We start from the raw sequence: 14,555 nt of genomic DNA on the forward strand, positions 1-14,555 counted from the left end.
GTATACTTACCCCTTCTTTTATCAGGCGCAGCCAATGTTAAGTATAGCCGGCGGTCCCGCGTCGAATTTGTATTTTTTATTGTCGTTTGCGCAAGTCGTTCTCGAATACGGACGGACGTCGTTTACGTAAGCGTCGCAACCACTGACGTCCTAGCGACGTCAGTGGGAGCAATGCACGCCGGGAAATTTTGCGGACGGCACCTGCGCATTTAAATCGGCGCGGGAACGTGCCCGATTTAAATAGTACACTCCCCTAGCCGCGGAATTTGAATTCCGCCGGGGGATTTAGGATCCGCCGTCGCAAGTTTGGAGGTAAGTGGTTTGTGAATTAGCCACTTGCCTCTCAAACTTGCGGGAGCGGATCTTAAATCACGTAGAACGAGCGGATCTATAGATCCGCTGCGCTACGTGAATCTGGCCCTACAAGTGCAAATGCACCTGACATTGCACCTGGAAAGTGCAGTCGCTGTAGATCCGAGGGGAAGATCTGAAATGAGGAGAAGCTCTGCTGATTTTATCATCCAATCATGTGCAAGCTAAAATGCTGTTTTTTATTCTCCTTGCATGTCCCCCTCGGATCTCCAGCGACTGAACTTCCTAGTGCATTTCAGGGCACTTGTAGTACAAAGTGGATTTTCCTTTAGTAAATATCCCCTATTGTGTGCAGATTAGAACAAAACAAAATCACATTAAACTCACGGTCAGTTCCTGGGGTTCCAGTTCTTCAATATTACGAGAAAAAAGTGCCTCCGAGGTCCCAGGAACGGGGTTTGGATCACCAGATCCCATCACTGCTGTCAGCCTATCCGAAATCACCGCCACTTGTGATGAGATCTCTGTAATAGAGTTCAATGTACTGGTCAGTGTGTCTCGGGATTCCTGCTCTGGTGACAACCCTAATATGTTGGATTTCCCATCAATTTCTCTCCCAGCGACAACCATAATGTGTGGGGGAGGTGCATCGTATACTAGCACATTATGAAATACTAACCTTAGAACAAAGCCCTCCCAGCGGCGCCCGGTCACCGCTGAGAGGGCTGAGCTCTTCTTCCGGGTTCACAGACTCCTGGCGCTGGCAGTGGCCGGAGCTGCGATGACGTCACTCGGTTTCAGCAAGAAGGCTCTGAAGATCCAGCACAGTAAGTCGGACCTTTGGCGTGCATACAGCGATGTCAGCGGCGGCATGAAGGGTGAATATCTCCTAAATGATGCAGGTTTAGGAGATATTCATTTTACTTACAGGTAAGCCTTATTATAGACTCACCTGTAGGTAGAAATAACAAAGTGGGGTTTAGAACTGCTTGACGACCGGCTCACGCCAATATACGTCAGCAGAATGCCACGGCTGGGCAGATTAATGTACCTGTAGGTCTCCTTTAAGACGCAGCATTGTGGGTGCACGCCCGTCGCAAGCTCCATGAGTGTGATCGCAGGTCCCACGGACTCGTTGTCTGCGGTGAGACCCGCGATCATCTCACGGAAAGGAAGAACGGGGAAATGCTTCTTTACATCAGCATTTTCCCACAATGCTGCGTCTTAAAAGGAGACGTACAGGTACGTTAATCTGCCCAGCCGTGCCATTCTGCTGACGTATATTGGCGTGAGCCGGTCGTCAAGCAGTTCTAAACCATACTTTGTTATTTCTACCTACAGGTGAGTCTGTAATGAGGCTTACCTGTAATCGGGAGTGGTGATCAGTGTCATGTCACACGTAGCCCATCCCCCCCAGTTAGAACACATCCCTAGGACACACTTAACCCCTTCAGGGCCCCCTACTGGTTAACCCCTTCCCTGCCAGTCACATTTACACAGTAATCAGTGCATTTTTATAGCACTGATCGCTGTATAAACTGTTTCTGTAACTGTGAAGGGCTCCTAAAAATAGGAAAACGGGACCTTCCCCAGTCTCATCTCCAGGCATAGGCATGCACACAGGGTGTGCCGGATGTGCCCAGACACACCCTAATAATTCTGTGCAGAACAGATCTCCCTACCGTCCTGGCTCCCCACTCCTTCCCTCTGCAGCACCTCCGGCTTCCCCCCTCTCCTCTCCTGCCAGATGTTGCTGCGAAGATGTTTTAGGATGAGTGAGGGAAGGGGCCACAGGTGAGTTCTGAGTTTCACCAAGTTCCAGCTGAAAAAAAGCCCTGATAATAATGTAAAAGTGCCCGGGCCTGAGCGACCAATCACCACGCTCAAACACTGTAATATGGGGGGGGGCCATTAGGTCATCTATCCAGATTAACTCTGATACCAAAACTTGCAGAGACTGGACTCCTGCACTTAGAAGATGGAGAACAAAACACACAATACTAGGGGTTGCAAGATTTGCAGACTCAGTCACTCCACACCTGAATGGGCAGGTTACAGATTTTCTTTACTAGAAGTTCTGGTTTACACGATTTTTACATAAACTTGTTCTCTACACACGTTTTATCACCCACCATCATATCGCTTGCCATCCATGACGTATGGTCTCAGCTCCCATAGTGCCGCCTGTAACCTCGCCACGGGCTCCTCATTCATGGACACATCCATCTTCTCATTGCCTAACGGATCGGAAAATCATCCGACATCAATCATCAATCATCGTACTTATTACTTATGTGAAGTGTGAGACTTCATAGCGCTTCAATTCCCCCAACACAAAGTTTACCGACAGAAACTAAGAATTTTTTTTTTTTTTTTTATAAAAAACCCAGAGGTGATTAACCACTTGCCTACTGGGCACATACACCCCCTTCCTGCCCAGACAAGATTTTAGCTTCCGGCACTGCGTCGCTTTAACTGACAATTGCGCGGTCGTGCGACGTGGCGCCCAAACAAAATTGACGTCCTTTTTTCCCCACAAATAGAGATTTCTTTTGGTGATATTTGATCGCCTGTGCAGTTTTTATTTTTTGGGCTATAAACAAAAAAAGAGCGACAATTTTGAAAAAAAAAAAAGAAAAAAAAACAATTTTTTTTTTAATTTTTGCTATAATAAATATCCAATTTTTAAAAAAAATATATATATTTTTTCCTCAGTTTAGGCCGATACGTATTCTTCTACATATTTTTGGTAGAAAAAAAAAATAAAAAATTGCAATAACCTGGTTTGCGCAAAAGTTATATTGCCTACAAAATAGGGGACATAATGATTTTTTTTTTACTAGGAATGGCGGCGATCTGCGTTTTTTTTCAAGACTGCGACATTATGGCGGACACATTGGACACTTTTTGGACCATTCACATTTATACAGTGAACAGTGCTATAAATATGCACTGATTACTGTATAAATGTGACTGGCAGGGAAGGGGTTAACCACTAGGGAGCGGGGAAGGAGTTAAATATGTATCCTGGGTGTGTTCTAACTGTAGGGGGGTGACTGATCTGTGTCCCTATGTACAAGGGATACAGCACCGGTCTCCTCTCTCCCTGACAGGACGTGGATCTCTGTGTTTACACCCCACCATTACACACAGAGCTCCACGTCCCTGCTCAGTTACTGGGCAATCGCAGGTGCCCGGCGGCCATCGCGGCCGCCGGGCACGCGCACTGTGTTCCCAGTGACGCGAAGGGTGCGCGCGCCCTAGAGGCTTTAAATGACAGGACGTCATATGACGTCCTGTCGGAACAATAGAGCATTCCGCCCGCTGTCATTTGACGGCGGGCGGGTGTTAAGTGGTTAAATATCCCCAAAAGAAAGCTCTATTTTTCTGAAAAAAAAAAAGATAAAAATGTAATTTGGATACAGCGTTGCATGACCGGCGTAATTGTCATTCAAAGTGTGACAGCGCTGAAAGCTGAAAATTGGTCTGGGCAGGAAGGGGGTGAAAGTGAAGGGATTATACAAAGTTCAACGAATCTGATTGGTTATCCATCATCCTGGTAATACTCCAACACCCGGGATCCTCACCTTCCAGCTTCCGATGCTTCTCTAGTTCACAGGCATTGAAATAGGAGCTCAGCATGTTTGCAGGAATCTTATCGGCTCTACAGAGATAAAGACAAATATGAAATCTGGTATTATGTTGTATTTTAGTGAGAAGATCACATGAATTAGTATAATAGGCCCGGATTCACATACATCGGCGCATATTTATGCGGGTGTAGCGTATCGAATATACGCTACGCCGACGCAGCGCACAGGAGGTAACTACTGGATTCACAAAGCACTCGCTCTTAAAGATGCGCTGGGTTTCCTCGGCGTAAGCCAGCGTAGGTGGAAGTGGGCGTGAGCCATGCTAATGAGGTGTGACCCCATGCAAATGATTGGCCAAGCGCCATAGAAGTACTTAAAATGAACGGCGCATGCGCAGTTCCGTGGCCGCATCCCAGTGCGCATGCTCAGAATCACGTCGAAACAACTGCCTAAGATACGTTGAATCACTGCCTACGACGTGAACGTAACCTACGCCCAGCCCTATTCACGTACTACGTAAACGACGTAAAATACGACGGCTCTGTTCCCTGGTCCATACCTTTGCATAGGTTGCGCCTCCTATATGGGGAATAACTTTACGCCGGACGTACGACTTACGCAAACCGCGTATATTATGCACCGGGCGCAACTATGTTCGTGAATCGGCGTATCTCCCTCATTTGCATATGTGCATAGAAAATCTATGGGAGTGGCAAATGCGCCCGGCGTAAATATGTGCCCACGATACGCCGGCGTAGGCAAGTTACGTCGGTCGTAGGAAGCCTATTTTTAGGCGTATCTCAGATTGGTGGCACGGCGCATTGATACGACGGCGTAAGTGCTTTGTGAATCCAGGCCATAAAGTTTACCTTACAGTAATACAATACTGGACAACATAACAGGTTCACTTTACTGTAGTTACATGTACTGTATCCACACTACCTATCGGCAGTGGTAATTTCGTCGACCAAAACATTTTAGTCGACTAAAATACAACTAAAACAACTGAGATAACTAAAATACGACTAAAACTAAATTGAAACATGACTTCAAAAGTAACACTGGTCTGTAGTGCATCTTCACACCTCAATACCATAAATATTATCAGAATAGATTTTTCACTCCAGCCGTATATAATGAGTTTGGAAATTGTAGAGAAATGATAACTAATGCATTACAATTTAATTACACCCATTCGATTTTAGACGACTAAATATGACTAAAACAATTGCAGAAGACTAAAATGGGACTAAAACTAAAATACTGTATTTTTCAAATGTTTTAATTCTTTTTTTTTTCTACACTATAAATGTATTAAACAATTACAGTATTAAAACAGATGCACATGCAGTACTAAACAGAGGTATACTGCCATCTACAGGCGGCTGTGGCCTATACACACTGAAACCATTTATTTGCTGCTGGCATAATGATCACACGATTTGAGAACCACTCTGATTGGCTCTTGATTATTAATGGACAACAAATTTGACTAGCTGCTGACAAAGCAATGGCATTTGTTCATGTATCCTCAGTGCAGGGAATCACGTGGAGGAACATTTATATACCGTATTTTCCGGCGTATAAGACTACTCGGCATATAAGACGACCCCCTGATTTTTCAGGAAAAATTTGGGTTTTGGGATATACTCACTGTATAAGACTACCCCCTTTTTTTCCAAGCCCCACTGTGCCATTACATGCCCCCACTGTGCCATTACATGCCCCCACTGTGCCATTACATGCCCCCACAGTGCCATCACATTACATGCCCCCAGAGTGCCATCACATTACATGCCCCCACAGTGCCATCACATTAAATGCCACCACAGTGCCATCACATTACTTTCCCCCACAGTGCCATCACATTGCATGCCCCCACAGTGCCATCACATTAAATGCCACCACAGTGCCATCACATTAAATGCCACCACAGTGCCATCACATTACTTTCCACCACAGTGCCATCACATTGCATGCCCCCACAGTGCCATCACATTGCATGCCCCCACATTACATGTCCCCACTTTCCCCCCCACTGTGCCATCACTCACGTTTTGCAGGCCGGTGACAGTCTCCGTCTGCTGCGAGCGTCCATGATTTCAAAGCCGCGCGCCGTCTTCTCAGCGTGTCCTGAGATTGGCAGAACACAAATTTTCCCAGTAGCGCCTCTGTTCTATGTTCCGCCAATCACGGATGCCTTCTCATCTCGTCCGAGGATGAGAAGGCATCCGTGATAGGTGGAAAACAGAACAGAGGCGCTGCTGGGAAGATTTCTGTTCCGCCTATCACAGGACAGCGAGGACGCGCTGAGAAGACGGCGCGCAGCTTTGAAATTATGACGATCGCAGCTGCACGGAGACCGTACCCGGCGTATAAGACGACCCCCGACTTTGGATGCATTTTTTTGCATCCAAAAAGTCGTCTTATACGCCGGAAAATACGGTACATATTGTAGACAGGAAGGGGTTGGCTCAGGGAGTAACACCTAATAGGTTTGGCTGTAGGATGGTGAAGGAAAATCGCAGTGCTCGGCTCATGGGACAGATTCACTATCTGTAGCGGGTTTCTGTCTCCTCTCTGTGCTTCCTTTGTAACTCCATCCATGTGTGAGGGTGTATGATGAGAAGAGAAGGGATAGCAAAGAACAAAAAAAGAATAGTCTACAACCAGGAGGTAACTAGAAAGGTCCAAGCTTATGAATAATCAATTCTCTCACCGTTTTAATGAGTCGATCAGTAACAGGAGTGAATCTGGATTCTTAGGCAGCTATAGTAAAATAAAAAGAAGAAACGATCTGTAAACTTTCATCTCCAGTCATGAACATGCAATCTATCATCTATACATATCACCGGAGCGCACTAGAAGTGTATACTGACCACTCTGGGCGTGAGCAGCGCAGGCAGGAAGCGCAATGTAAAGTACGGCCTCCGGAAAATGCTGCAAATCAATACACAGAATTTCATTTCAGAGCCGATAAAAGTGGTAAAACGTAACCATATAACAAAGTCGGGACGCACCGATACTATTATTTTATTACAAGTACCGATACTTTTTTTTTAGTACTCGCCGATTCCAATTACCGAAACCTACCGCAACTATTTTGTTTTCACTTCAGCTGTCAGCAATGGTACAAAGCATTGAAAAGTTATTTAGAAATGTTTTTTTTGCGTTTTTTCAATGTGAAATGTTAATCAATGGCACATATGTGCTGTTGCTTTAGTCTGTGTGCCGTTACCGGCAGGTCCCACCCACAATCACAGCGTCGGAGCCGCGATACCCAGAAGTAATCCCCCGGGGGAGATGTCGGCCGCCGGAGCGGTGTACGAGGACGGCTGCAGGCAGAGGCGTATCTAGTGAAAATGGCGCCTGTGGCAAGCACTGAAACTGCGCCCCTGTCAAAACATTTGAAACCTTTCAGATAACCAGGGACAGAGAGGGACGCAATGCGACGAGGACAGAGAGGGACACTGGGGACCACTGGCATCTGGTGCTTACATTTTTTTGGGGGGGGGCGCAAACAAACTGAAAGAAAAATCAATTACAGCCACTGTGCCCATCAAAAGCAGCCACTGTGCCATCAATGGGCAGTCATCGGACGTCATGGGGGCGCCTGTCACTCCCCTCCCCAGGCCAAGCTGCAAAATTAGCAATTGCTGTGCCGGTGCCGCGCTTCAGCAGACCGGCTGCAACGCGGGGAGTTACATTAGTGCGGGAGGCGGCCGCAGGAGGACGGGTGGGGTTTTTTTTGTGCACGGGTAGCTTTTTGCCGCCGCCCCTCCCCATGGCGCCCATGGCACTTGCCATGGCTGCCAAAACCTAGATACGCCACTGGCTGCAGGGGCTTCGATCTTAGGTAAGTAATTCATAATGAGCTAGTATGCTATACCAGTCATGGCGCAACTTATGGTTAAAAGTGTCTCTATCCTGGACATGCTGATCGGATTCTAGTATCTGGAGGTTATACAGGACCCCTCAGCTACCTCCATTAGGAAGAGAACCTGACACCAGAGACCCATCAACCCGTCGTGTCCCCAGAACTTCCCATAACAAAGTGCTAACAGAATTCAGGCGAAGTGCAGGAGGGACAAAACCCCACAAGGTGACACTTTCCTTCATATCATTGGTATTTAAATGAATAGAAGACTTAAAAAAAAAAAAAAAAGGAAAAAAAATTAGATCAGTCTACACCAGAGGTCTCCAAACTGCGGCCCGAGGGCCAGATGTGGCCCTTTGCTAGCCTTTATCTGGCCCTTGGGGCACAATTCCTCCCACTGACATGAGGCACTATTCCCCCCACTGACACCAACAATGGGGCACTATATTATCCACTGATACCAATGATGGGACACTACTCCTCCTACTAATAGGGGGAATACTCCTCTTCCTATTGACCACCAACCCTGAGGCCATATTTGTTCTCACTGATGCCGGGCCCGTGACTTTTTCTTCCCTTGCTGGCCCCAATCCGGCCCTCCTAAAGTCTGAAGGGCAATAAAGTGGCCCTTTGTTTGTAAAGTTTGGAGACCCCCTGGTCTACATGTTTCACATTGCTGCCGCTTCCTCAGGAATGAAGAATGAGCTTTATTATACATATTAGAGAAAGATAAAAGATCCATCAAAAACAACAATAATCACTTACCTGGCTTCCATTACACTAGCTGGAATCTTGCCGGTATTCTGAAATATCTTTACAGCTTTCTCTACATCCTGCTGAGCCTGAGACTGTGTCTGTACAGGAGGAGGAGAGGGAGCAATGAGCCATGATGTAGCTAAATGACAATAAACCAGATAATAGATGTACAGTCAGGATAACAGAACCACTTTGCTATATGGCAGGCGGGAAGTGGAAACAATAACTCCCAATGTATGGTGCATGGAGAAAGATTTGTTGCAATGAAGTGAATGCCGAGCCAAACTCAGAAGAAAAAAAACATAAATGTCACAAGTCAGTGGGGTAGATTCAGGTGGGGTAGATTCCATTGTTCATGAAGTAGATTCAGGAAGCAATTGCGTCTGCGTATCCATAGATACGCAGCGTAATTGCTAATTTACACCGGCGTATCGACTTTTCTGTATTCAGAAAGCTCGATACGCCGACTGCAGCCTAAGAAATGACTGGCATAAGGCTCTTATGCCGTTGTATCTTAGGCTGCAGTCTTACGATGGCCGCTAGGTGGCGTTCCCGTAGTGGTCAGCGTAGAGTATGCAAATTGCATACTCACGCCGATTCACAACCGTACGCGCGCCCTGCGTTCGCATTTTACGTCGTTTGCGTTCGTCGGTTTCTGCGTAAGGCTGCTCATGCTATTAGCAGGGGAAGCCAATGCTAAGTATACCCGTCGTTCCCGCGTCGCGATTTTTAAAAATGACGTTGTTTGCGTAAGTGAATCGTGAATGGCGCTGGAAGCCATTTACGTTCACGTTGAAGCAAATGACGTCCTTGCGACGTCATTTACCGCAATGCACGTCGGGAAAGTTTCCCGACGGAGCATGCGCACTACTACGTTCGGCGCGGGAACGCGCCTAATTTAAATGATCCACGCCCCCTACGGGATCATTTAAATTACGCGCGCTTACGCCGGCCAGTTTTACGGAGCGCCCGCGCAAATTACGGAGCTGCTGCTTCGTGAATGAAGCGTAGCGCAAGTAATTTACGGAGGCGTAGCGTTAAAACGTAAGAGTGCGCAGCCCTACCTGAATCTACCCCAGTGACAAGAGTCTGATAAGAGGAAGGTTTTCACACCTGATCTTTATCCGATCCGACTGACAGGTCCTCATACAATCCCATGTCTTCAATAGACACCTGGAAGAGAATAAAACACGCAGTAAAAATAACAGCCATGGAGTAAAGAGAGATTTTAAGTCGGGACACCCCGGGTATCGTACCTTCATGTCCGCAAGCCGGGTCTTAGCCAGTGTGATATATTCCATCAACAAAGAGCGGAATTTCGTGGGTACAAATGGCGAATGCAGGATATGGACCTGGAAGTGCAAAACATTTACAGAGACTGGAAAAGGTAGAAAGTTCTAGAATCGGACATCTTGGTAGTAGAAGTGAAGGGGCACGGTACAAGCAGAACTGCTCAGCTGTAAACACCAGACATGGGTCCTGTGCCACCACCAGACATGGGTCCTGTGCCACCACCAGACATGGGTCCTGTGCCACCACCAGACATGGGTCCTGTGCCACCACCAGACATGGGTCCTGTGCCACCTAACATTGAACATTTTATTAATCCCCCCACCCCTCAGACTTGGCTACTCCTATCACACGTTTTGCCCATTAACCACTTCCGGACCGCCGCATTTACATTTACGTCGGCAGAATGGCACAGACAGGCACATTGGCGTACCTGTACGTCCCTGCCTAGACGTGGGTCCGATTGGGACCCCCCCGTACATGCGGCGGTTCCTGTGGCTTCAGGAGCGATCCGGGACGACGGCGCGGCTATTCGTTTCTAGCCGCCCCCTCGCGATCGCTCCCCGGAGCTGAAGAACGGGGAGAGCCGTATGTAAACGCGGCTTCCCTGTGCTTCACTGTGGCGGCGTATCGATCGAGTGATCCCTTTTATAGGGAGACTCGATCGATGACGTCACTCCTACAGCCACACCCCCCTACAGTTGTAAACACACACTAGGTGCACCCTAACTCCTTCATCGCCCCCTTGTGGTTAACTCCCAAACTGCAATTGTCATTTTCACAATAAACAATGCATTTTAAATGCATTTTTTGCTGTGAAAATGACAATGGTCCCAAAAATGTGTCAAAATTGTCCGAAGTGTCCGCCATAATGTCGCAGTCACGAAAAAAATCGCTGATCGCCGCCATTAGTAGTAAAAAAAAAATAAAAAATAATAAAACTATCCCCTATTTTGTAAACGCTACAAATTTTGCGCAAACCAATCGATAAACGTTTATTGCGATTTTTTTTTCCAAAAATAGGTAGAAGAATAAGTATCGGCCTAAACTGAGGGAAAAAATGTTTTTATATATGTTTTTTGGGGATATTTATTATAGCAAAAAGTAAAAAATATTGCATTTTTTTAAAAATTGTCGCTCTATTTTTGTTTATAGCGCAAAAAATAGAAACCGCAGAGGTGATCAAATACCACCAAAAGAAAGCTCTATTTGTGGGGAAAAAAGGACGCCAATTTTGTTTGGGAGCCACGTCGCACGACCGCGCAATTGTCTGTTAAATCGACGCAGTGCCGAATTGTAAAAACCCCTTGTGTCATTTAGCAGCATATTGGTCCGGTGGTTAATCCACCCACCCCTCAGACTTGGCTACTCCTATCACACGTTTTGCCCATTAAAGGGGTTGTAAAGGTTCCCGTTTAAAAAAGAAAATAAAATAGCAAAATGTCATACTTACCTCCACTGTGCAATTCGTTTTGCACAGAGTTGCCCCGATCCTCCTCTTCTGGGGTCCCACAGTGGCTCCTCCCCGTAAGAAAAAAACCTAATTTGGTGTGCATCAAGCGTAAGGTGATAATACGGATGCACCGGTATTAAATGTGCCACCGCCCCGATATTGTAGAATTGAACTAAGGACTAGTGAGTTGGGCTTTGAAGGCACACGATACAGAAGTTGTAGAAAACTAGAAAAATTTATTATAAATATAGAAATATCATAGAAACCGTTATAAATAAAAAATCACAAAGTGAAGTTCAATTAACAACTGGTTTACCACACACGGTTCACATACATTGTATAGTTCTAACATAAAAAGCTTAAAATAAAAAGCATAATTATAAAAAACGTTATATCACAAGTGACCGGATGGTTGTCCAGAGGACTAGGAGGATTTGCTCGACATGTTGCGCGCTTATGGAATTAGCGCTTCCTCAGGAGCATAGATATTTCATTCTAATAAAACATATACAAGAAACAGCATCAGTCTACAGGTATATGTAAATCATAAAACAGAAAAACATTACATTTTAAGAAATTTTAAGAAAAACTCTGGGAAGCTCTTTCCCAAGGGGGTTACCTTGCGGGCGCAGGGAGGGGAGAACTGCCGCTCCAGGTGAGTGCGCTGAGCAATCAGTGTCCTCTCAGAACCAAATGGGTGCCGGCAATGCACAAAGCAAAACTTAAAGAGGAACTATGGACAGCCGCACACCAGAAAAGCCTTAAAAAGGTGGCCTTTAATGGTAAAAGGAAAGAAGGCACTACAAAGCACAGCAAGCAGTGGGGTATATAGCTGCTATGACTAAGCACTGAACCCTAGTGCGAAACGCGTCAGATATATACTGCTTGCTGTGCTTTGTAGTGCCTTTTTTCCTTTTACCATTAAAGGCCACCTTTTTAAAGGTTTTTCTGGTGTGCGGCTGTCCATATTTCCTCTCTAAGTTTTACCTTGCGGGCGCGCTCCCGTGTCATACACCAGGCGTCCATAGACGGCGAGTGTATGAATTGTCCCTGCCCACCGCGTCATTGGATTTGATTGACAGCAGCGGGAGCCAATGGCTGCGCTGCTATCAATCTATCCAATGAAGAGCCGAGAAGCCGCGGAGAGAGCCACGCGGGATCGCGCCCACGGAAATTCGGGGCTCAGGTAAGTAAAACGGAGGGGGGGGGGGCCCGGACACTGCAAGGTGTTTTTTCACCTTAATGCACAGGATGCACGAGGGTTCACAGCCCCTAAAAACAGGCGCAATCATTGGAGGACAGAGAAGACAGGGAGGGGCGGAGTCATCAGATCATTTTGTCTCCACGTGAAGATTGTTACGCCCGTGACCGACACATATAAATATCTCCTCCCCCCCCCCCCCGGTCTCCTTTGTGTCTATGATTAAGCCCAGTTCTGGGACATGTCAGAGGAGGAGTCAGAGGAGGAGTCAGACAGGTGTCACCAAGTCGTCAGAGAAGGAAAGTCTCACCTTTAAGTATTGTGGAGCTTCAAATGGAACCAAATCAGAAAGAAACTTCAACAGGAAGACTAAAGACTTCTTGCTGCTGCTCTGATGGGAGCTGGAGGAGCCGAATGTTCCCTGGAAAACCAAAAAAAAAGCAAGTTATGTCACAGCCAGTCCTGACTCCTACTATATCCCGCCTTCATCCTCTTGTTAGTAAAAAGACTGTGATAAACATTAAGACATGAATGAGCACGTTTGGGGTGACTGGCCTGCACAGAGTCCTGACCTCGACCCGATAGAAAACCTTTGGGATGAATTAGAGCGGAGACTGCAAGCCAGGCCTTCTCATCCAACATCAGCGCCTGACCTCACAAATGCTCTTCTGGAAGAATGGTGAAACATTCCCATAGACACACTCCTAAACCTTGTGGATGGATCTTCCCATAGACACACCCCTAAACCTTGTGGACGGCCTTCCCATAGACACACCCCTAAACCTTGTGGACGACCTTCCCATAGACACACCCCTAAACCTTGTGGACGGCCTTCCCATAGACACACTCCTAAACCTTGTGGACGGCCTTCCCATAGACACGCCCCTAAACCTTGTGGACGGCCTTCCCATAGACACGCCCCTAAACCTTGTGGACGGCCTTCCCATAGACACACCCCTAAACCTTGTGGACGGCCTTCCCATAGACACACCCCTAAACCTTGTGGACGGCCTTCCCATAGACACACCCCTAAACCTTGTGGACGGATCTTCCCATAGACACACCCCTAAACCTTGTGGACGGATCTTCCCATAGACACACCCCTAAACCTTGTGGACGGCCTTCCCATAGACACACCCCTAAACCTTGTGGACGGCCTTCCCATAGACACACTCCTAAACCTTGTGGACGGCCTTCCCATAGACACGCCCCTAAACCTTGTGGACGGCCTTCCCATAGACACGCCCCTAAACCTTGTGGACGGCCTTCCCATAGACACACCCCTAAACCTTGTGGACGGCCTTCCCATAGACACACCCCTAAACCTTGTGGACGGCCTTCCCATAGACACACCCCTAAACCTTGTGGACGGCCTTCCCATAGACACACCCCTAAACCTTGTGGACGGCCTTCCCATAGACACACCCCTAAACCTTGTGGACGGATCTTCCCATAGACACACCCCTAAACCTTGTGGACGGATCTTCCCATAGACAATCCTAAACCTTGCGGACGGATCTTCCCATAGACAATCCTAAACCTTGTGGACGGCCTTCCCATAGACACACCCCTAAACCTTGTGGACGGCCTTCCCATAGACACACCCCTAAACCTTGTGGACCGCCTTCCCATAGACACACCCCTAAACCTTGTGGACGGCCTTCCCATAGACACACCCCTAAACCTTGTGGACGGCCTTCCCAGAAGAGGTGAAGGTGTTATAGCTGCAAAGGGCGGGGCCAACTCAATAATGAACCCTCCGGACTAAGACTGGGGGGTCATTAAAGGTCATGTGTGTGGAAAGGCCGGCGTCCCAATACTTTTGATAATATAGTGTGTCCCCTACTGCAAAAATGTTCCTCCTTTAACATGTCTTGTCTCTTTTAAATTTCCATTGTTAAGAGAGAAGTATGGGGTTTTTTACTTTTATGCTCATTCATACTTACCTAGAGGGATGCTGCATCTCTCCCCCGGCGTGTCTGGACTGAGAACCGAGCAATTGAACATCATCGATTGCTCAGTTCTCTCGGCTCCCCGAGCAGAGAGCTGCTGACTGTCAATCAGCATCTCTCC

The 14,555-nt window shown here is 47.1% G+C and overlaps 1 protein-coding gene across 3 annotated transcripts in view; it reads right to left on the reverse strand.

The window, feature by feature from the left end:
- Nucleotides 1-14,555, reverse strand: part of FANCA (FA complementation group A) — a 70,498-nt gene that overhangs the window by 27,609 nt on the left and 28,334 nt on the right. For all 3 annotated transcript variants that reach the window (XM_040329641.1, XM_040329639.1, XM_040329642.1), the window contains exons 15-23: nt 12,793-12,903; nt 9,795-9,890; nt 9,652-9,711; nt 8,548-8,636; nt 6,785-6,845; nt 6,625-6,674; nt 3,900-3,976; nt 2,445-2,549; nt 700-836 (exon numbers count right to left, since the gene is read on the reverse strand). In XM_040329641.1, the coding sequence (XP_040185575.1) occupies nt 700-836; nt 2,445-2,549; nt 3,900-3,976; nt 6,625-6,674; nt 6,785-6,845; nt 8,548-8,636; nt 9,652-9,711; nt 9,795-9,890; nt 12,793-12,903 (786 nt within the window). The remainder of the gene's footprint in view (nt 1-699; nt 837-2,444; nt 2,550-3,899; nt 3,977-6,624; nt 6,675-6,784; nt 6,846-8,547; nt 8,637-9,651; nt 9,712-9,794; nt 9,891-12,792; nt 12,904-14,555) is intronic.

Source organism: Rana temporaria, chromosome 11 (genome assembly GCF_905171775.1).
Source record: "Rana temporaria chromosome 11, aRanTem1.1, whole genome shotgun sequence".
Taxonomy (NCBI): Eukaryota; Metazoa; Chordata; class Amphibia; order Anura; family Ranidae; genus Rana; species Rana temporaria.